Source organism: Xenopus laevis, chromosome 2L (genome assembly GCF_017654675.1).
Source record: "Xenopus laevis strain J_2021 chromosome 2L, Xenopus_laevis_v10.1, whole genome shotgun sequence".
Taxonomy (NCBI): domain Eukaryota; kingdom Metazoa; phylum Chordata; class Amphibia; order Anura; family Pipidae; genus Xenopus; species Xenopus laevis.
In genome coordinates this window covers 8,649,920-8,673,578 of record NC_054373.1, presented here as the reverse complement: position 1 = coordinate 8,673,578, position 23,659 = coordinate 8,649,920, and the positions used below count along the sequence as shown (strand labels likewise).

General features: G+C 41.5%; 1 protein-coding gene and 1 long non-coding RNA gene across 2 annotated transcripts; one reads left to right on the top strand and one right to left on the bottom strand.

The window, feature by feature from the left end:
- Window positions 1-15,369: 15,369 nt before the first annotated feature.
- On the top strand, window positions 15,370-19,402 carry LOC121399618 (myb-related transcription factor, partner of profilin-like). The gene is made up of 4 exons (XM_041581159.1): window positions 15,370-15,847; window positions 16,670-16,786; window positions 16,872-16,931; window positions 18,797-19,402. Exons 1-4 carry the CDS (start codon window positions 15,370-15,372, stop codon window positions 19,231-19,233), a joined length of 1,092 nt encoding a protein of 363 aa, XP_041437093.1. The 3' UTR covers window positions 19,234-19,402.
- Window positions 19,403-20,968: 1,566 nt separating this feature from the next.
- Window positions 20,969-23,070, bottom strand: LOC108705893. The gene is made up of 5 exons (XR_005965275.1): window positions 22,243-23,070; window positions 21,555-21,618; window positions 21,333-21,466; window positions 21,135-21,258; window positions 20,969-21,037 (listed from the first exon to the last, which is right to left on the bottom strand). It is a non-coding gene; the product is annotated as an uncharacterized LOC108705893 (long non-coding RNA).
- Window positions 23,071-23,659: the final 589 nt, after the last annotated feature.

Below are 23,659 nucleotides of genomic sequence, written 5' to 3'. Positions count from 1 at the left end.
TGAACATTTGATAGTGAAGACGCACTAACGTTCATTTCTGCCAAGAAAAACTTTGCTTCGCTCAGGTCAATTTGCATAGGGCGGGAAATTTAAAGTTGTATGGGTGTCTTTATGTTAAATGACACTTTTTAAAAGACATGTCCAGGGACAGAAACCAGTTCAACTAGAATCAGAATTTAATAATCAGCCCTGTAGCATCAGCTTATATTACAGGCAACCTCATTTCCTGCTTGATAATTAGTGACGAGCCCTAAGCTTAGCTTCTCAACAGCCAATCAGAGCCCACTGAGCATGTGAGTGTCACAGACACTTTCCAAGATGGTGACCCCCTGTGACAAGTTTGAAGTCCTGGATCATTGCTGCTATTGACAAGCTGAAACTTTTGGCTGGTGCAATACGTTCAGTATTAGCCATATTCATTTTTAGGGTTTAGTTCTCCTTTAAAATTAAACCTTCATTAGCTGATTCCTCAGTTATGTAGAAAGGCAAAAAATTAACAATTTAGAATCTCTGCTTTTCCCCTGCTCTCATCCACCAACTGTCCTCCTCCTGATAATAAGGACCCACCCCTACTTGCTTCATTCTTTTAGTATTTACATACAACTTTATATATATTTGTATTTTTTCAATCAAAATTAACTATGTCACTATCAATATCAGACTCACCTCTATTACATCCCCAGCATCCATCTTATTTTCCAGCATTTGTCTATGCCAGGCCATGACTTTTCAAGTGTCCTGCTAAACCATGACCTTTAAGGTCTAAATCTTTCCCCAAATAGCAATGATGCCTTTAACTGATTTTGCAGACCTAAACTAATAAGGTCACAGTCCATTAATTGAACTCTCATTATGGAAATTTTTGAAATTCTTCATCTTGAAATGTCGGTAGGTTGTTACATTGAAAGCCATAGCAAACTTGGAGATTAAGAAGCTGACCTTTATCCTTGTCTTTTCCAGATGTTTAAAACCTGGGGTTTGCAGTGAATAATATTTGTATGATCTTAGTTCAAAATAGCACTATTATATAAATACAGTTGTGTGAATAGTGATCCTGGGATTAGCAGGCGTTTTCAAGTAACTCTAACAATCTAACATCTGTAGGTTGATAACCTTACCTAGTCATTTTGTTGCACCTCTGCCAGCAGTATCTGTTTTGTATTTCTGATTTAATAATGTTAATTTGCTTTTAATTATGGCATCTGCCTTTCAGTACCAGCCACCTGCGTGATAGTTAAGCATTTAATTATCAGTCATAGACCTACTTCCTTTGTTATGTCCTTGTCAGGAAGCCAATGTGAATGAGTTTACTGACAGTTTCATTTTAATCCAGGCCAAGATTTGTTATGAAGATTTCCCACAAACAATTAACACCACAAATGTCACCTAGCTCAGGATGGAAGGCAGTAAAATTAAAGCACATAACAGTTCCAAGTTCTGACTTAAATTAAGTTTTTAATCAAATTCTCTAGAAACGCCAAACTAGATTCAAAACATAGTTTGGGCACCGTTTTCTTTTGTATTCCACTTCTCCTGCCAGCTCCAGGAATGCATTTAAAGTGATACTGACACAAAAAAAACGTATTAAAATATGAATGTACATAAAAAGTTTCTCCTTTTTGCGACAGTGGAGTCAAAGCTCACCAAAATCCCATTCTGCTCGCGGGTTCCTGGCCACTCCCACTCAGCAACAGCTTCTCAGTACATACATAATACTTGTAGCCAAAGATAAACCATGATGGTGATTAAAAGCATTCCATCTTTATTTTCATCTGTTTTAAAACCATTACATATATGGCTAAAGTGCAGAGCTTCAGATTGGCACACTGCTGCTGACGTGTTTTATGACCTCAAAGGGTCACTTCCTTAGAGCACAGTTTCATGTTACAACAAGGATCAACTTTATAGACAGCAATGCAAACCATCTCATGTGCACTTAAAGCTATACACACACTTTTTCATTGTTGCACACACTTTTCCTTTAAAAACATCAATACTCTTTTTTCCCTTATTTCTTGTTTCAGACAGCATTTTTTATTTTATTTTATTTCTTTATTGTTGTTGTTTGTTTGCTATTATGTAATATGTATCACAATTTTCACTTCTCTCATAGCACTTCACATTGCTTGTCAATGTGTTTTGCTACAAAGGAAAGAATTTTTTTCCGGATTTCATGTTATACTCAGGAATACTTGTTTATTTATCAACACTTTTATTTAAAACATTCTGAAATATAGAATAGTGAAATGTGTTCCCTTTTCTCTTATTTCTCTATTTCTCTAATTTGTCTATATCCTCTATATAAGCCCTCTATATGGGGGGCGGAGCTAACTGCCGAGCGAGATGGAAGCAATGTGAAGGAGCTCCCGTGTCGCAGACTCCTTCGAAGCATCCAGTCTAGTCGTCTATCATGGGGAAACACGGTAAACCGAAAGACCAAAGTGGGGAGACACAGAAAACGCAGAAACATACCGAAACTCAACGGCTTCTGAAGCAATTCTTTACGCCATCGGATTGTGAGAAAGCTGCGGGTGTTTCCAAGATGGCGTCTCATCCCGCCAGAGGCTCTGCAACTGATTCCGATAGTGAGTCGGTGAGTTCTGATATAACTACTCTGACTTATTTGAAATCACTGCCGACAAAAGCAGACTTGCAAGATATGATGACGCAGATAAAGCGTACTGTTAAGGAGGAGGTTGCGGGTATTAAAACTGAGATGACTGCGCTTAACTCTAGGGTCGCAGAAATAGAAGATAGGAGTGATTCTGCAGACACTGTTATTGAAGCGCTTGCTATGGCGAATACTCATTATGCCAAAAAGATTTATTCTCTACAACGCAGATTAGAGGATATTGACAATAGAGGGAGACGGAATAACCTCCATATCAGGGGCCTTCCAGAATTGCCTGATGGGAGTAACCTGCATGCAACGGTTGTGACCCTCTTTCAACAAATACTGAATGTTTCTGATACCCATGTTATTGACATGGAAAGAGCACATAGAGCCCTGCGACCAAAAGGCCTCCCCACTGACAAACCCAGGGACATTATTTGTTGCCTGACGCGGTTTCAAGTTAAAGAGGAGATCTTGACAAAGGCCAGGAAACAACAGCCTGTTAAGTTTTTAGGATCGGAGATTATTATTCTACAGGATCTTTCTTGGCACACCCTTCAACAACGGCGTATGGTTCGGCCAGTGCTGCAACAGTTGAAGGAACACAACCTCATGTTTCGCTGGATGTATCCGTTTGGATTACAAGTTACAAAAGAGGGTAAGACGAATACGCTGACAGGCCCGGAAGATCTGCACACCTTTTGCCAAGCGTGTGGTATTGATGAACCTGATGTTGAAGAATGGAAGCAGTTCTGCCACTCTCCTTCAGTTCCAGAGCTCGTGAGGAAGGATTCCTGGTCCTTGGTCTCCTCGCCTAAAAATAAGAAGAAGAAAGTTAAACAAACACCGGAAAAGAAGAAAGTTACAACGGACACTGGACTCTTTCTTTGGAATTTCCCCGTGAATTGTTCAATGGTTAAAGTTCTCAACTTCGGGACTGGTATATTTTCTATCTTTACATTTCTCTTGTTATATGCTTCGAAGGTCTGAGTTGCGGGACTTCACTTGTCTGTCAGACAGCCGGTACTTTTTCCCCCCCCAGGGGTACCGACAGGGCGTACCTGCCGATTTTTGACCCTATTTAGGGAGTCAAGTAGTTTGCCCCATACGTTTTACCACTGTTTTTTCCTTTTATAATTTTCCCTTTCACTGCTTATTTTTTTGTTGATGTTATTAGTGATGTGTTTTTATGTTGCTTTTATTCCTGGAACACCTGTTGTTCGGCTTGTGTGGGCTGGATGTCGATTCTATATACAGCATAATGGTCATGACTGGTTCCCCCATTTGGTCACTTCTGTATCTATGCGATGGCGAAGGTGATAAATGTATGCTCCCTTAATGTTAATGGGTTGAATTGCCCTGGGAAACGAAGTAAAATCATGAGGGAAATGGTGCATAAAAAAGCTAATGTTGTTATGTTGCAAGAAACCCATTTTGCAGGCACTGATTTTTTCTTAAAGAAGTATAGTGAATTTCCCAATTGGTTTTATAGAAATGACCCGCAGGGTAAGGTTAAGGGAGTAGCTCTAGGCTTACATAAATCATTGGCTTTTCAATTGCAGGATGAACTGAAAGACGTCGAGGGGAGATATGTTCTTGTTAAAGGGACAATACACCAACAGAAATGTACTTTGGGCTGTCTTTATCTGCCAAACACCAACCAAGTTAATTACCTAATCAAACTCCTAAATAAAATTGAAGCCTTTGCGGAGGGATTGCTTATCTTGGGTGGGGATTTAAATCTTACTTTAAATCCGACTATCGATAACTCCAGGGGTGCCTCATATTTACCTTACTCGGCCCTAAATAAGGCTAAAAAGAAATTGCATCAATGCCATCTAATAGATACCTGGAGATATACCCATAACTCTGATAAAGATTACACTTTTTACTCTGCAGCTAGAAATGTTTATTCAAGGATAGATTATCTTTTTATTTCCCAGTTCCACTTAGCTATGGTGAAAATGGCTAAGATCCACGATATCATTTGGTCGGATCATGCGATGACGCAACTGCAGATTTTACTTCCTACCCAACCATCTGGTACATGGAAATGGCGGCTAAATGATACTTTATTAGACGACCCACAATGTATTTCTGACTTAAAACAAGCCATACAAGAATACAATGCAAATGTTACACTAGGTGGGACCTCTTCCTTATCTAATTGGTTGGCACTGAAATGTCTTGTGCGGGGACTATTGATTAAACATGGGGCAAGGTTGAAAAGGGAGCGATATGCACGTACGGCAGCTTTGATAGACCGTATACATGTCCTTGAATTGGAACATAAACGCCATCAGACAGAACATCTCCTAACCCAACTTACCAAAGCTCGGTTGGAGCTGCATACTTATTCGAACAATCAAACCAAGTTCTTCCTCTCTAGGATTCGGCAACAGTATTTTGAATTTGGTAATAAACCGGGGAAATTTTTAGCTAAAGCTTTGAAAAGGAAACAAGCCAATGCCTTTGTTTGCCAAATTAGGGACTCCCGCGGTAAAACTCAGATGACCCCTCAAAATATAGCTGACACATTTAAATGCTACTACGAAAAACTCTATAACTTGCAGGATTCTGAGAATTTATGTATGCGAACGAAATCCAGAACAACTCAAGATTATCTGTCACGGAATAGCCCTCCGGTCATTTCCGCTGCTAGCTTTCACACGCTCACTAGACCGATTGATGTTGACGAGATTGGGGAAGCCATTAAATCTCTCAAATTAGGTAAAGCCCCGGGCCCTGACAGGTATACTCCCAAACTTTATAAACTTACTAAGGCGGACCTACTCCCCCTACTTCATTCATTGTTTAACGATCTTTTACTTTCCCACCCTCCCAATAGAGAATTTTTATTGGCCCATGTATCAGTCATTCCTAAGGCTGGGAAGGACCTATCGCTTTGTAGTAGTTACAGACCCATCTCCCTACTTAATGTGGATCTTAAGCTTTACGCTAAAATTCTGGCCCAACGCTTGAAACCATTATTGCCCCAAATTGTTCATAGAGACCAAGTTGGTTTCGTTCAGGGTAGGGAAGCTAAGGAAAATATTAATAAGGTGATTAATTGGTTATTGTGGGGCAAGAGGTTGAAGATACCCTCCATACTGTTATCGACTGATGCAGAAAAGGCTTTCGATCGTATTGATTGGGCCTTTTTAGCTAAAGCACTGAAGGCTATAAATTTACCTGAAGAGTTCATATCTAAAATTATGGCACTGTATACGGTCCCGACGGCACAAGTCAGGGTGAATGGTTTAACTTCTGAGCCGTGGGATATTAGAAATGGTACTAGACAAGGTTGTCCCCTATCGCCACTTTTGTATGTCATTTGCATGGAATTCCTTCTTGTAGGTATTAGGAATAACCCCAAAATTGAAGGCTTGAAGGTTGATGGTAGGTAATTTAAGGCGGCAGCCTTCGCAGATGACCTACTGTTGATGGTTACTAATCCACTTAAGTCCTTCCCCTCTATTTTAACAGAACTAGAGACATATGGTGTCTGTTCGAATTATAAAATTAATATGGAAAAGTCGGAGGCTTTACCTATCTTACTTTCACGCAAGCTATTCACATCTTTGAGGTCTAGATATAAATTTAAATGGCAGGAAGACTTTATTACATATTTAGGTATTAAAATTACACCAGACCCACTCCAGCTATTTGAGAGGAACTATCCACCCTTACTGACTGAGGTTTCTGGCATGTTGAAATCATGGGAGATGAAACGTATAACTTGGAATGGAAGAATTAATACGGTTAAAATGTCGATCCTACCCAAGTTTGTATATTTATTTAATGCGCTTTCTATACCTATCCCCCGGTCTTACTTTAAAGCAGTTAACGCTGCGATTTCGCTGTATGTGTGGAATGGAGGGAGAAGTAGGATTAGATGCTCTACTCTTTATAGGCCGAAACTGCAGGGGGGTCTGAATGTCCCTGACTTTGAAACTTACTATCAAGCCGGTGTTTTAGCTAAAGTCTTAGAATACACTAGGACTAACTCTATGGTTCAATGGAGATACCTGGAGGATAGATGGATAGGCGGCTTATTGAGAGGTGTTGTCTGGAATAAGGGCACCGACTTTCCTAAAGAGGCTAAATCTCACTTATTAATTCGCAATTGTTTGGATATCTGGCAACATCTTAATGAGCGATACACCTTTGCTCCCTATCCATCACCGATGCTATGAGAAATAATGTTGAATTCTTGCCTGGAACGCTTGATGCTGGTTACAGGACGGCGTTTGGCTGTTCGAATCTAACTGTCCGGAGCTTCCTTCCTTCTGCTCGAGATCTTATCCCGGTAGTAAGAAGTAATCGGGCCTTGTGGCAACAGGGGGATGTTTGGAGGTTGCAACAGGTGGAACACTTTCTGAAATCCTTGAAGATTGATGTTTCCGCTGTTTGTCGAAAGCTAACTGCTTTTGAGATGTTGTGTAATTTGGATGTGGATCTTAGACATTCTCTATCACTGTTATATAGGATGATTCGAGATAGTAAATATGCTCAATTACCAACATACACATCGTCATGGGAAAAGGACTTGGGCATACAGTTTACTCCTGCGGAGTGGGGCAAAATCTTTACTATCGTCTCTAAATGCTCGATCAGCAATAGATTCCAGGAATATTCATTTAAGCTATTGGCGAGATGGTATAGGACACCAGTAGTGCTGTATAAAGCTAACCTGATACCGTCTGCTGAATGTTGGAGATGTAGTGCAGGTACCGGTACTCTGGAGCATTTGTGGTATTCCTGTCCAAAACTTGGGAACTTTTGGGCACAAATAGCAGATACATGTTCATTGATTATTAAATGTCCAGTAGTTTTAGATGCCTCTTCTGTACTCCTTTATTATAGATATGAACCCCAAGATACGACAAAAAAAATCCTCCTTCTCCAGCTCTTGATGGCAGCCAAAGCCCTTATTCCAATGCATTGGAGAAAGGAAGCTCCGCCGACGCTTGCTAACTGGTACACGCTTGTTAATGAAATATGCTTAATGGAGGAGATAACTGCCTTTTCGCATAATAGTTATCTTAAATATGCCTCAATTTGGTTGCCGTGGAAACAATTTCTTGCTGCCTCAGACGACACCTCTTAATAGTGCCTATTGGGGATATGATATGATAAGACTTGACCATATTTCCCCTATGTGGGATGTTAGTTAATGGGAGACCTAGTCACACGCACAGACCGACATGGAATAGGATTGGAGTACTAATTCATGCCAGGATTGCACTGTTGTTATAATTTTTTTTTTTATATGTTATTATTTGCAGTAGTTTTGCTTTCTATACCTTGTATACACCCTCCTTTGACTATATGCTTGAATATATCCCTACCTATTTGGAGGATTGTAATTTTTGCGATGATATGTATAATGTGAATGTTCACAGCTTTATTGTTTTCGTGTATTATCTACATGTCAAATAAACGTTTGATAAATAAAAAAAAATAAGCCCTCTATATATTTGTAATATCTTTAAGAGGGTAATAATATATAACAAATACATTTTTAAATACATTTCTCATTCCCATTATGTACGCTCAAAACATGGTCGGCTATTGATGAGGACACATCTTTTCTCCCAATACATGCCATATGTTCTAGAACTCTATCCTTCATTCTCCCTGATGTTATTCCATACATATTGGCAACCACATTTACATGAAGCCAAATATATAACATTAACTGTTTTACAATTCACATATGTTTTGCATACATATTCTTTCTCTGTGGTCATACTCCTAAAGGTCTTAGACACATGCATAAAGTTACAGGCTTTACAGATTTTAGCTCCACACATATATGTTCCATAATATCTAAGACACTGGGATGATATTCCTTTATCTGGAAGCATACTTGGGGATATATTGTTAGCTATGGTTCTACTGCACCTGCAGGAGAACCACCATTTCCCCATATTTAAAAGAGGATCCAAATCTATTAGCTTCCAATGTTTGAGTATAATCTTTCTAATCTCATTATCTTCCCTACTGTAGTCAGTCGCAAAGTATATATCCGATTTTTGTCTTTCTTTCCGACTATCCTCACTCTCTCCATCCTTTTTATCTCTATATTTTTGATACCTCTTTTTCCTCTTTGCATCCTGTCTAAGAAAATCTTTACGTTCACTACTAACTGCTCGTTCATATACTTTCTTGATACAGTTTGTATTATACCCTCTAGCAGCTAGTCCACAGATCCATCGCCGCTCTCTGGAAGGCATCCCAAGAGGAACAAATCCTCCTCAATCTGAGGAATTGGTCTATCGGGATACCCTCTAGAAGTGGTTCAAGATGACAACTATCTCTCTTTAAGTGAATTCCTACTAATCGGGTTTCTATACACATCGGTTTCAACCTTGCCTTTATCATGGGAACATTTTATATCTAAGAATTCTACACTTAAATTTCCAAAGTTATGTTTGAACTTTATGCCAAAAGGATTCTCATTACAGTATTTCACAAATTCTCCTATCTATTCCTCATCACACCTCCAAACCAAAATTAAATCATCGATAAATCGATGATATCTCACTAAATTCACTTTCCAAGGTGATCCATCTCCAAAGATGTGGGACATCTCTACCCACCCCATGAAGAGGTTGGCATATGAGGGCACAAATCATGCCCCCATAGCTGTGCAACACCTCTGGAGATAGAACTGACATCACATATAAAATAATTGTGGTTCAATATATATTCCACTGATTCTAGAATAAATACATTTTGCTCATCATATAAAAATACAACCAAACTTTCAATGCCCTCAATCCTAAATGATGTTCAATCGACGAATATAGAGCTGTGACATCCAAAGTGACCCATAAACAGTCTTTCTCCAAAATCACATCTTGAAGCTTATTAATGGCATCACCACTATCTTTAGTGTAAGAAGTAAGCTTCTGTACACATGGTTGTAAAAATTTGTCTACATATTCTCCCAATTTCTCATTTACAGATCCATTACCCGCTATTATTGGTCACCCTTTAGGGTTTATTATGCTCTTATGCACCTTCTGTAATGTATGGAAAATTGGGATTCTCGGTTTCTCACACGAAATATAATCTAATTCCTTCACATCTAGAACTATTAATTGACCATATTCCAAAAATTTTTGCAATTTGTTTTAAAACACTCTTGTTGGATCACATGTCAACACTCTATATTGTTTTTCATCATTCAGTTGACTCATAATGTCATTTTCATAGCATTCCTCTAGGACCACTATTGATCCACCCTTATCTGATTTACGTATCACTATGTTACTATCTTTAAGTGATTGTAGGGCCTGATATTCTGTTTGAGTTAGATTTTTTCTCCCCTTTCCTTTATTTTCAGTTAAAATCTTCAAATCCTCACACACTAGTGTGTAGAATCTATCCAGAAAAGGACCACCGTGGCCTATATCACTATGATGTTATTACCTTTAAGTGATTGTAGGGCCTGATATTCTGTTTTAGTTAGATTTTTTCTCCCCTTTCCTTTATTTTCAGTTAAAATCGTCAAATCCTCACATACTAGTGTGTAGAATCTATCCAGAAAAGTACCACCTTGGCCTATTGGGTAGAATGTTGATTTCTGTTCTAAGTTTGTATGTACCATCTCTCTTTCACATGATGTTAATTCTATGACATCATCATTATTCTCAATTGTTCAATAGCTTGTACCACATCTTGTGTGCCATAGTTCTCATTCATTTCACTGCCATCTTTATCTATTACACTTACACTAATTACATCTTCTCCATTACTTTCCTTTATTCTTTTGCTATTGAAAAAACAATTAAGGGTTAACGAGCGCATAAATCTATTCACATCTACAATCATATTAAATAATGAGATGTGATTCAGGACAGTTCTTTCATCTGATGTTAATCTATAGGATGAAATGTTAATAACCAAGTCATTATCATCTTGTCCATACTCTGAAATATTCACTTCATTTTTGGTTGCCCTCTCAGATTTTTCTTCTCCCACAATACTTTCAATTCTTTCAATGACTGTTTTTGGAGTTTTTTAAACAGATTTAGCATTTCACCCCCTGCAGTTTCAGGATCAACATTCACTTTATGTGTAGTGGTACTTTTTTTATCAGTTTGGAACAAAAGCTTAACCTTCTCATTCTGTTTCTGATTCTGTTCTGATAGATTGGTGAGACATCACACATTTCACACATTTCATCATTACTAATGCACTGCCCTGTAGCCATCTTTAACCTCTGTTATAGGATGTAAAAATCTTCTTAGAAATTGTTATATTGAGATTCAAGCGCTTTCTATCTTTAATAAATCCTTCATAGATCTTTCAAATGAACGTAGAAATTTCCATCTTGAATATCTCAAAGTCACTAAATTCAAATAGCTAAATGCACAATATATTCCGCATCCATTCTATAACACCTACATCTCTTGGTGGCATATATTGCTACTTCTATTTCAAATATAGTTCATGTACACGATAAATGCGGATTAATCACCACATTTTAAATACAGTCCCATATCAGATTGCACTTTGGCTCTTCTAATCATATATAGTACACCATTGTGGTCTTTTTAGAGATACACCATTTTAAAAGCGATCTACATATAGACACTATCATTCACATCTAATGGCACGCAGCGAGTTCTAAATGTTTTATTCAGTTTTACTCACATGGCTGTATATGTTAGCCATATATGTAATGGTCTTAAAACAGATGAAAATAAAGATGGAATGCTTTTAATCACCGTCGTGGTTGATCTATAGCTACAAGTATTATGTATGTACATAAAAAAATGCCTATAGCCCACATTAAAAATATTTTCGTTGGGGTACAACCTATACGGTCGTGATGGTTTGCACCTCAATGGAAGGGGGTCTCCGGTGCTAGGGGAAAGAATGGCTAAGAGGTTGGAGGAGTGTTTAAACTAGGTAAGGGGGGGGTGAGATAAAGAATTATGGGGAAGCTAGTGTAGACGGGGCAATGGGGGAGGAGTGAGGGGGGCATACAGTTTACCAGCTAAGGAGGTCCCTCTGTTGCAAGGAAAACAGAATAATACTAACTTAACGTATAATTCTTCACTAAGTAATGCAAATTTCAAAAGTAAAAGTAGTAACCTCCGCTGTATGCTGGCAAATGCACGGAGTTTGTCAGGTAAAATGGGAGACCTAGAATTCATTGCATGCTCTAAAAATGATGATATAATTGGTATCACTGAGACTTGGTGGGATGATGCATGTGACTGGATTGTGAATTTAAATGGTTACACCCTTTTTAGGAGGGACAGAGGGATTAAAAAGGGTGGAGGAGTGTGTTGTATGTAAAGCCTGAATTAAAGCCATGCGCTAAAGAAATAACAATAGCTGTCACTGGTGAGAGTGTAGAATCACTCTGGGTAGAGATTTTGACCGGGCAAAAGGTAACAAAAAGAATTATCATTGGTGTTTGCTATAAACCACCTCGTATAAGTGTCGAGTATGAAGCCCAGCTACTCTTGCAGATACAAGCGGCTTCACAGCTGGGTCAAGTTGTTGCTATGGGTGACTTCAATTATCCAGACATTGACTGGGGTAATGGGATTGCTAAAACAGAAAAAGCTAGTAGGTTTGTAAATATGCTGAATGACAACTTTTTATTCCAGCTCGTTCAAGAACCTACTAGGAATAACTCTCTTTTGGACCTTGTAATAACTAACAATACTGAACTCATCTCTAACATTTGTGTGGGTGAGCATTTAGGGAATAGTGATCATAACATGGTCTCCTTTAAGATTCTGTTGCAGAAGCAATTCTATAAGGGAGTAACTAAAACACTAAATTTCAGACGTGCAAACTTTGACAGTATAAGGGCATCTCTGCAACATATTAAGTGGGAAATGCTTTTCACAGGGTTAAACACAGAACAAAAATGGGAAGTCTTTAAAATGCTGCTTAATAAATATACTTGTCAGTATATTCCACTTGTAAGCGAGGAACGTCGTTGCAAAGCAAAACCTTTTTGGTTCAATAGAAGCGTTGGTGTTGAGGTGGGTATGAAAAGACGTGCTTTTAAGGCTTTCAAGTTAGCTGGTACAGCCGAAACATTTATAAGGTACAAGGAGGCCAATAAATCATGCAAAGAAGCTACAAGGCAAGCTAAAATTGCTATAGAAAAGGATATTGCAGCAAGCAGTAAAAAAAATCCAAAATTATTTTTTAAATATGTTAATAGTAAAAAAATGAAGCAGGAAGGGGTGGGACCCTTACTATCAGAGGGGGGTCAGCTGGTTGATGAAAACAAAATAGCGCAGATTCTGAACTCATATTTTTCATCTGTCTACACAAATGAGGAACCAGTAAGTGAAGGTTTCCTTCTTAACAGTCCTAATTCTAGTAATACAAATAATGATGCATGGTTCACACATGAAGAAATTCAAAAGAGACTAGAACATGTTAAGATTAACAAAGGTCCAGGGCCAGATGGTATTCATCCCAGGGTAATTAGCGAGCTTAGCTCTGTTATTGCCGAACCTCTTTACTTAATTTTTCAGGATTCATTGAGATCTGGCATAGTGCCGAGAGACTGGCGAATTGCTAATGTGGTGCCTCTATTCAAAAAAGGATCCCGTTCTCAGCCTCAAAACTATAGGCCAGTTAGTCTGACGTCAGTGGTAGGAAAGCTTTTCGAAGGGTTAATAAAGGATAAGATACTGGACTTCATAGCAAATCATAATACTATGAGTGTGTACCAGCATGGTTTTATGCGTAATAGATCTTGCCAGACTAACTTAATTTCTTTTTATGAGTATGTAAGTAGAGACCTCGATTCTGGGATGGCAGTGTATGTGATTTACTTAGACTTTGCTAAAGCATTTGATACAGTGCCACACACAAGGTTACTGGTTAAATTAAGGAATGTTGGCCTGGAACATAGTATTTGTACCTGGATAGAGAACTGGCTAAAAGATAGACTACAAAGAGTGGTGGTAAATGGAACATTTTCTAATTGGACCAGTGTTGTTAGTGGAGTACCGCAGGGCTGTGTACTAGGTCCCTTGCTTTTCAACTTGTTTATTAATGACCTGGAGGTGGGCATTGAAAGTACTGTTTCTATTTTTGCAGCTGATACTAAATTGTACAGAACTATAGGTTCCATGCAGGATGCTGCCACTTTGCAGAGTGATTTGTCTAAACTGGAAAACTGGGCAGCAAACTGGAAAATGAGGTTCAATGTTGATAAATGCAAGGTTATGCACTTTGGCAAAAATAATATAAATGCAAGTTATACACTAAGGGGCTGATTCATCAAGGGTCGAATATCGAATAGTAAAAACTTCGATATTCGACCATCGAATTAGCATGCTACGATAATCGAAGGCTGTCTTCGATCGAAGGAAACCATCGTTCGATCGATCGATTCCATGCTACGATGTGAAGGTTTGTGCGTATCGAATAGTCGAAGCTGATCGAAGGTAACCTTTGCCACACTTCTATTCTAATCGATCGATTCGAAGTTTTTATGCCCCACTTCCTTTTTGCCATTTTTTTCAAACAGGAAGTCCTCTGGAGGCCATTTTAGGTGCATTGGCGCCCTTAATGCGCACTTGCTATTTGGATGAGCTAGGTGGAGGAGGTTGCCAAACAGCTGCTTGAAAAATGAGAAGAAGGAGTGAGGAGGAGGAAGGCGAATGTGGTTCCAGCCCTGAAGAGGTGCCCAGGGTGGCTGCATCCCACACTACGTGGGATGTAAGTCACCAGAGGAGGGGGAGAGAGGGGACAGGGGCTGGAGTGTTAGAGGGAGGGGTTCCTGGGCTGAGGTGGAGGAGGAGAGCCTGTCAGGGTCCCATAGAGGGGGAGGGGAGAGGTCTGGGAGTGCCAGGACAATGAGCTCCCCCAGCTCACGCCACGTGTCTCCCCCAACATCGGAGACACGTGGTCGGTCCCGCACCCCAGCCAGGGGAAGTAGGGCTTCCCCCAGGGCACGCTACGTGTCCCCCCCAACATCGGGGACACGTGGTCGGTCCCGCACCCCAGCCAGGGGAAGTAGGGCTTCCCCCAGGGCACGCCACGTGTCTCCCCCAACATCGGGGACACGTGGTCGGTCCCGCACCCCAGCCAGGGGAAGTAGGGCTTCCCCCAGGGCACGCCACGTGTCTCCCCCAACATCTGGGACACGTGGTCGGTCCCGCACCCCAGCCAGGGGAAGTAGGGCTTCCCCCAGGGCATGCCACGTGTCTCCCCCAACATCGGGGACACGTGGTCGGTCCCGCACCCCAGCCAGGGGAAGTAGGGCTTCCCCCAGGGCACGCCACGTGTCTCCCCCAACATCGGGGACACGTGGTCGGTCCCGCACCCCAGCCAGGGGAAGTAGGGCCTCCCCCAGGGCACGCCACGTGTCTCCCCCAACATCGGAGACACGTGGTCGGTCCCGCACCCCAGCCAGGGGAAGTAGGGCCTCCCCCAGGGCACGCCACGTGTCTCCCCCAACATCGGGGACACGTGGCAGTTCCTACACCCCAGGCAGGGGAAGTAGGGCTTCCCCCAGGGCACGCTACGTGTCCCCCCCAACATCGGGGACACGTGGTCGGTCCCGCACCCCAGCCAGGGGAAGTAGGGCTTCCCCCAGGGCACGCCACGTGTCCCCCCCAACATCGGGGACACGTGGTCGGTCCCGCACCCCAGCCAGGGGAAGTAGGGCCTCCCCCAGGGCACGCCACGTGTCTCCCCCAACATCGGAGACACGTGGCAGGTCCGGCACCTCAGCCAGGGCTGGAACTACAGAGATGACCGCCAGGAGGAGGCAAGAGGAGGAGGAAGAGACACCGGCCTCACAGAGGAGGCCAGAGGAGGAGGAGGAGGACGATGGCGATGAGGGCCCCAGTGGGCGAATGGGGCGAAGATTTTCCAGTGAAGAAAATGCAGCACTGGTTGATGAAGTGATCGTGCAATGGGATGTGTTATTTGGATGTCGATCCCATTGCATCAATGCTGCCAGACGCAAAAAAATCTGGCAGCTAGTAACGGACAAAGTCAACGCTGTAGGCGCTGTACACAGAGATCACAACACTGTGTACAAGCGCTTCAGTGACCTGAAGCGTTGGATGTGGGCGAAGTTTGCTGCCAGGAGAGCAAAGGCCCAGAAGACCGGCGGTGGCCCTTTACCATCTTTGAGGCTGCAGCCTTATGAACGCCGGCTTCTGGCCATTATGGGCAGAGAGGTGTGTGAAGGTTTAGAAGGCTCACATGACACAGACTGGAGAAGTAAGTACATTTTAATACACAACATTCTTACTGCTTTTATCCACATTCTTATCATTTGCCTAAATAACTCATTTCCCCTTTGTCATTTAGCTTCTTTCCTTAAATATTGCTCCTGTTTGCCATTAGAGGATTTTATGTTTCCAGGATTCTTGTTTGTTTTTGTAGTAGTTAATTACGTGCAGCTGTAACATTGCCAAAAAGGCAAACGTTTATTAACCATTTCCCTACTAGAACAGAAATGTTTATAAAGTGGATTAAAAGGGTTGTTGAGCTTGAAGTTAACTTTTGAACTATGTTATGTTATCATTTTAGACAGTCATATCATTCTATTCCAGTCTGTGATTTCTAGGAATATATGGTTGCTATGGTAATTTACATCCTAGCAACCACTTTTTCAAAATCGTCTACTGTAGAGCTTATATAAAAAAACCCAGAATATTGGGTACCAGAGGAAAACATTACTTTAAGGTTAACAAACCCTTTAACTTCAGTGTGTAAAAGTGTGAAGCAACATATGTAGAGCCTACAGCAGCTGTATTGTCACTTATTACATTCTGTGCTTCTCACATCATTGCAAACAGGGCCTTTGTGTCATGTATTTAACTTTTCAACCTTAGCATCTCCCTTGCAGTGCCCTGATAGACTCCACTTGGACTTTAAACATATCGTTTCCTCCCCCATTACATTTCAGTTATTATTTTAAAGGCTAACTTAAATATTTTAGAAACATGTTGTAGGTTTGTCCATCAGCCTAATAAACAAGTACAATTGTAGTAGCTTATGAATGACAAATTTTTTTGGCACTTTTCTTAACAATTGCAGCACCACCGCGGACAGTGCCACAACCCACGGACAGTGACCGGGACCAGGACCTTGATCCTCAGCAGCCCCAGGAAGAGGGTGAGGCTGCAGAGAGCCCTAGAGCCCCACAAGCTCAAGGTACAGACATGTTTGTGTTTGTGGCCAATGTAGTTGCTTCCTCAAATTGTTTGCAACATTACTAATGTCCAATTTCACATTACAGAACATCGAGCTCCCCGGCGTGCCCAGTCGCCAGCCGTGCTACCTGTGGTGCCCCCCAGACGTAAGAACCCTTCCTTTATTTGTCTGTGTCCCAAAGATGCAAAGAACATTTACTGAGTCCCTTATGCAGCCTACTTATGTGCCTCTTCAGTGTTAATGAAAAGCAGTAGGTTGTTAAAAACAGATTTTGGATAGAATATACATTTTGCCCATTTCCTTATGCGACCAAAGTGTCAATTATATCAGATTGTTCTGCTGCTCTGGCTCTGCATCTCTCCCTTCCTCTTCCTGTGCCCCCCCCATTCTGACTGTCAGCCTGAAATCACCATACAGTGCTACTACTATTTCACTCTCTCTCAGCCCCACTTTAAAATCCTACTGATGTCTTTGTGACTGCTGAAATATTTAAGTGGCTGTGCACACAGATGCCCTGAGGAAGCCAAATAATGGCGAAACATATGTAGGCTGCTTAACACGTTTGGAGAGTGGAGAGTGGAGAGTATCGTCTGTCACATGGGATTTGGCAGAAAAGAAAGGAAGAGGAAAAAAGGCTTTTATATTTTTGAGATACGACAAAGAGGAACGCGCTTCTAATACGCTCTTTGAAAACCACATCTATCTTGATGTCAGAAATCCGGGGGACTGACCAAAGCACTAGAGGCAGATGAGTATAAATCTATGTTATACCAGTACTTACAAATGGTCGTGGATAACTAAAAAGAAAAGCGCATGCAGCGCATTTAAACCTTTGATGTTGCCTCTAACACTGCCTACAGCAAAATTGTTACCTTACTTTGTAACATGTGTGAATAAGTGCTTCTGATCTTCCTGAGACTGGAAACTGTTTTGTTTCATTGCCTTACGTTAGAAACAATGTAACCAGTTACACCGCATCTGTGAAATCAGTGCGGCTCACAGGGATTAACACAGAGCAGCAGGCTGTATAAAAGGCCAATGCTATAACTCTTTGACTTGACGTGTCCTATCTCACAAAGCCTGGATAACTTGTTACAATAAGCTCCTCTCTCCTCTTCCGTGTTTGTGTTTTTAACAGATGAATTAAGGATCATTGCTTTTCTATCTATTTATAAACTGGTGAAATGAATTCTGGAACAAACGCTCATGGAAGAAATGGATCTAAACTATGAACTTCTGAATTTAATGAACTAAAATATCTGACTTAATTATGAACTTTAGTGATGAATTTATAAATTTAAACAGTGCATTTTAAGTAATCAATTTGCATTATTGAACTATGGAGTGGTGAAGGGGAACTTAAACCAAACGGCTAAATAAAAATTTGTTGCATGAATTTATAAATTACAGAGTGCAATTTGGGATTCTTTTGTTTTTGTTCTAATGATTTGACTGCCCTTGACTATTGGCTCTGCTCAGCCTACATTCTCACCTGTTGACTCGACACTTTTCTTTTTCCTTCTACATGGTCCATCTTGCTCCCCCTCACTCCAAGCCATCCACCGTCTCAAGATTTACTCTGGCTCCTCATGCCTCATAGTAGTTTTCTCACTCCATGCTGTCTCTCGGGTCTCCCTTTCCACTTGCAGGTTCCCTCTCTGTTCTTGCTCCCACCTCCTATACCACCCCTCTGTCAAGTTTCACTCCCCTCTCCCAGGTTCAATCACCACTCTCATTGTGTGTCTCATACTATCTCCTTAACTTGCAGCTGATGACAAACAAGGCAAACAAAAAACACATATATTTTGACTAGATACACATTAATGTTCCATTTCAAATCCAGTATTGGAATGATTTAGCCCCCCCCACACCCAAACATGGAAACACCCAACACCAATTTATCTTCTAAGATTATCTTTGTGAGCTTCCTTTCCCACCTTTGTTTTTTTGTTATGGGTTATGCACATGTCCAATAAATTTAGCGATGTTTATATTTGTTTTTTGTTGTAGGTGATGCTGCTGAAGCAGGTGCTGCAGCTCCTGCTGCTGCTGCACCAATTGGGGGACCACCACAGGAGCAACCACAGCGACTGGCTGAGAGACGTGGGCAGTATGTGGGGCTTATGCAACTTCTCATCCAACAGCAACGCCGCAACAGTCTCTGGATGCGAAGATGGTTTGCTCGCATCCATGCCGGCTTCCATGATGGGATGCAGAGCATGGAGCAAACCTTCCAGAGCATGGAGCAAACCATCCAAAGAAGCATCCAGGACCTGGTGGCGGCTATTCGGGAAGTGGCTCAACAACCACGGGGTTCTGCTGAGGGTCCAGTCCCTGGTCCTGCTGCTGCTCCCCCTCCACCCCCTGCATCTCCTCAGCAGCGCAGAGGAAGGGGGCGTGGAAGGGGACAAGGTCCTGTCCGAGGGGATAAGCGCAAACGTCCCTAGCTCCAGTCTGTGTCACTTCTCAAACTGACACTGGCCTCTTTGCCCATTTTATCCTGGCAAAGAACTTCGCCCAATTCACGCTTCAGGTGTGACTTTGTCCGTTACCCAGCAATGGGACTGACATCCAAACAACACATCCCATTGTTTTAGACCATGCTGCATTTTCTTCACTGAGGGGTGCCATTTTAAGATCTATTGGCACCCTTTCCAATAACATCTGGAAAAGCACTTACAAACATCAAAGTGCATTTGCTCTAACATATTTGTCTATTTATGGTGTTATCAGCACCAAGGTGTGCCATATCTACCATCCATTGGTACCCTTTCCAATAACATCTGGAAAAGCACTTACAAACATCAAAGTGCATTTGCTCTAACATATTTCTATAGTAATGCTGCAGTGTTTCCCAAAACATTCACTTGGGCCAAAAATGTTACATGTAAGGCTCAAAGAATTGAAATACTACTCTTTTGCTTGTGTATTTTTCACTAATTACTTCAAACATAACATATGTTAACATATGCTACCTCTGGCCTACTTTGGCTACCCAGCACTCCTAATAGGTGCCAACGCCTACTACCTCCTCCTCCTCCTCCTCCACCTGTGCTCATCCAATAGCAAGTCCTAGGTGTATGATATGCCTTATAGGCACAAATGGTTGTTACTTTGCACAAGAAGTTATGTGGCCTACCTCTGGCCTACTTTGGCTACCCAGCACTCCTAATAGGTGCCAACGCCTACTACCTCCTCCTCCTCCTCCTCCACCTGTGCTCATCCAATAGCAAGTCCTAGGTGTATGATATGCCTTATAGGCACAAATGGTTGTTACTTTGCACAAGAAGTTATGTGGCCTACCTCTGGCCTACTTTGGCTACCCAGCACTCCTAATAGGTGCCAACGCCTACTACCTCCTCCTCCTCCTCCTCCTCCTCCACCTGTGCTCATCCAATAGCAAGTCCTAGGTGTATGATATGCCTTATAGGCACAAATGGTTGTTACTTTGCACAAGAAGTTATGTGGCCTACCTCTGGCCTACTTTGGCTACCCAGCACTCCTAATAGGTGCCAACGCCTACTACCTCCTCCTCCTCCTCCTCCACCTGTGCTCATTCAATAGCAAGTCCTAGGTGTATGATATGCCTTATCGGCACAAATGGTTGTTACTTTGCACAAGAAGTTATGTGGCCTACCTCTGGCCTACTTTGGCTACCCAGCACTCCTAATAGGTGCCAAGCATTGTTGGGTGTCCAACACTCTACCTGGCCAGCACTAATCTCATATTGTGGATTTTCAACTGGCCAAATTGTCATATTGACAAGTGTTAGTTGTACATCATATTGATTGTTATATTATTGTTTTTGATACAAGCTTATCAGGGCCAAATTTTTGGATACTGTTTAATGTAAAGTTGGCCATGATGAATCCTGGGGTGCATTAGCAATGTTATGCAACAAATGCTTTGTAAAACCTTTGTAAAGCTTTTGCCCTTTAGTGGTCTATAGGGGCTGCTATATTTTGAAATATATGTTGAGAACAAATTCCTCCTGTGCCTTCCAGCTAAGGTACATATTTTAAGGTTTTCAAATAACTATTGTATGTTCCAAAAACAAAGAAACAAACTTTCTACTGATATATATTGTCTTTTTATTGTTGTTCAACTGTTTTGGATTTTGACCAAGATTGTGTCAGTAAAGCCACTAAAACATTACTGGGTGTGTTTGTTTTTTATTTTTTGACAAGGTGCTAGTCCAAAATAGTAACATGGGTAATGTCATTTCAAGCAAGAAAACAGAAGAAGCCATACCTGTGGATCAAACAAGAAAAATGCATTAACACAAATCCAAACTAATTTAAGTAGCCACACAAAAGCCTGTCATTGCTAAACAAACACTGCCACTTACTGATATTTTATTGAAAGGTCACTCCACCCAGGTTCAAATGAGCCAAACAGCTTTCAGTTCATCACATCTGTCGGTTGTGTTGAGTCCAATTTAGTGGGTCAGGAAAAGTTTGCACATGGAGAGGCTGCAAAGTCACATCAATAATATGGTAAGTTGTTAGCAATATATTTTTAAATTCCCTGAGTAATTCCTAAATACCTGAATAACGGAGTTTGAGGTGTGGCCAATCAGTCAGTGTCCATGTCTGTATCCTCTGTGGGCAAGTACCAAGATAATAAAGTAGAGTACGACACACATGAACCACAACCATAACACAGTAGGAGGCCAGAAAGCTGAAATGACAAGTACAGATAATGCTTTCTCTTGAATATGTGTATACACATGGAAATTTGTTTATCATCTCATCATTTTTCTGCTTACAGCATAAGATGTTACAGGAAAGCATTCACTGCTAGGGGCACGTCAGCACATCACCATCAGCAGGCTGTTCATTTGGAAGAAAAGTATAAAAAATTGTTTACTTTCCAGATATCCATTCCAAACAATTTCATTTCCCAACAATCATATAAGGCCTAATAATTGAGATTGGTTATAAAGACCTGACATATAACACTCATGACAAGGCAAACATATTAAGGCCAAACAACTGACCTAGGAATTAATGGGTTTCAGACATTATTGAGTTGATCTAGATCATGACATTACTAAACCTCATTACAGGGGAGCGCAGGAGTAGACGCATGCAGTTGTTTTCAATGGGGCTGTACAGATTGAGACGCAACATGCCAAATTTCTCTTGTGTTTGTGGAGTACAGTCCCATTTCAAACAACTGAATGCGTCTACTCCTGTGCTCCGCTGGGGCTAAACACAAAAACAGAACGCAGGGGAGCGCAGCTTCAAATGCTCGTGTGAAAGAGGGCTAAAGGTTAAGCAAATGACCAGATTTACATTGTAAAAACATGGTTTGAAAGGTAACTCACAAGATTGCAAACAATCACAAAAAAAGCACTTAGGAATAGGGCCCAAAAAAATATGTACCACTATTTGGCCCTTGAGAAGTCTTAAGTAGTACAAATTAACTATTTTTGTGTGGTTTGTTCAACTTACAACTAAAAGTGGGCACGGATGAGCCTTTCACGCACTCTTCTTCCCTCTGGTTGGTTGTCCCTCTGTCTGGCAACATACCCCTCAATCTCAGGTTCCAGGTCATCATCAATGTCTGCAGGTAATCCATGCTGCCTTGCCACATTATGCAGCATGGCACAGACAGTGATGATTTGTGAAACCTTCTGGGGGGAATAAAGCAGAGCTCCCCCAGTGACTGAGAGGCATCGGAAGCGAGATTTGAGCACCCCAAAGAGGCGCTCAATGATATTACGTGTCTTCCGATGGGCACGATTGTACCTACGTTGGGCAGGTGTTTGGGCAAACCTCACAGGGGTCATCAACCAAGGCAGAAGTCCATATCCTGCGTCTCCTAAAAATGTAAACCAAAATATATTATAGTAATTGATTCCAGTTGTCTGTTGTGTTGACTATTCCAATGGTGTAGTTATGTCCATTGTGTAGTAGTACAATCTTTACAAACAGATCTACACACAAATTCTTTGCTGTTGGGGTACTTACTTTACCCCTTTTGTTAGCCAAACAACATTGCTGGCACAAAAATTGTGTGTGTGCAGATCCATTAAGAAATCATCCACTTAACACATCTCACCTGTAAACTGAATCAGGTGGCAAGAATTAAAAGCCCTAACAAAGTTAGCTGATTGAACTAAACTACAGGTCCCAAGATGCATAGTGCATCTATTGTAGCCAGACTGAAAATAGGGCAACATTTCTGGAAAATACATACATATCACCTTTAAAATAATATTTGAAGTGTCTTTGTATGAAATTGCAAATATAACTTACCCACAAGCCAGCCGTCCGGCATTTCTCCTCGGGTAAAGAGGCCATGGAGAGCTGACTGACGCAGGATAGTGGCATCATGGACACTTCCAGGAAAGCCAGATCTCACACTCATGATGCGCACGTTGGAATCACACACCACCTGCACATTGATGGAATGGGAGCGCTTACGATTTCGGTAGCGCTCCTGCTGATGGCGAGGTGGTGTGAGCGCAACATGAGTGCAATCAATGGCTCCTAGGCAATTTGGAAATTGGCCAATTAGGAAAAAATCCTGTTTTAATCTTATCCACTCTGCCTGAGTTGAGGGGAAGGAAATGAGCCTTCGCGAGTGCTGCAGTAGTGCCCTGAGCACTTGTGTTAGTATCCTGCTAAAGGTGGGCTGGCTCATGCCAATGAGGCGTGAAGAAACCTGCTGGAAACTGCCAGTGCCCAGGAAATGCAAAACTGCAAGCAGCTTGCACATCCCAGGCACTGCCTGAGACCGTGCCGTCACAGGTTCAATGGCCTCACTGATGAGACCATAAACCTGCACTATGGCGGCACGACTCAGGCGGAACATCCTCACAACCTCACCATCAGACAACTCGTCCAAACAAAGTACAGGTCTCCT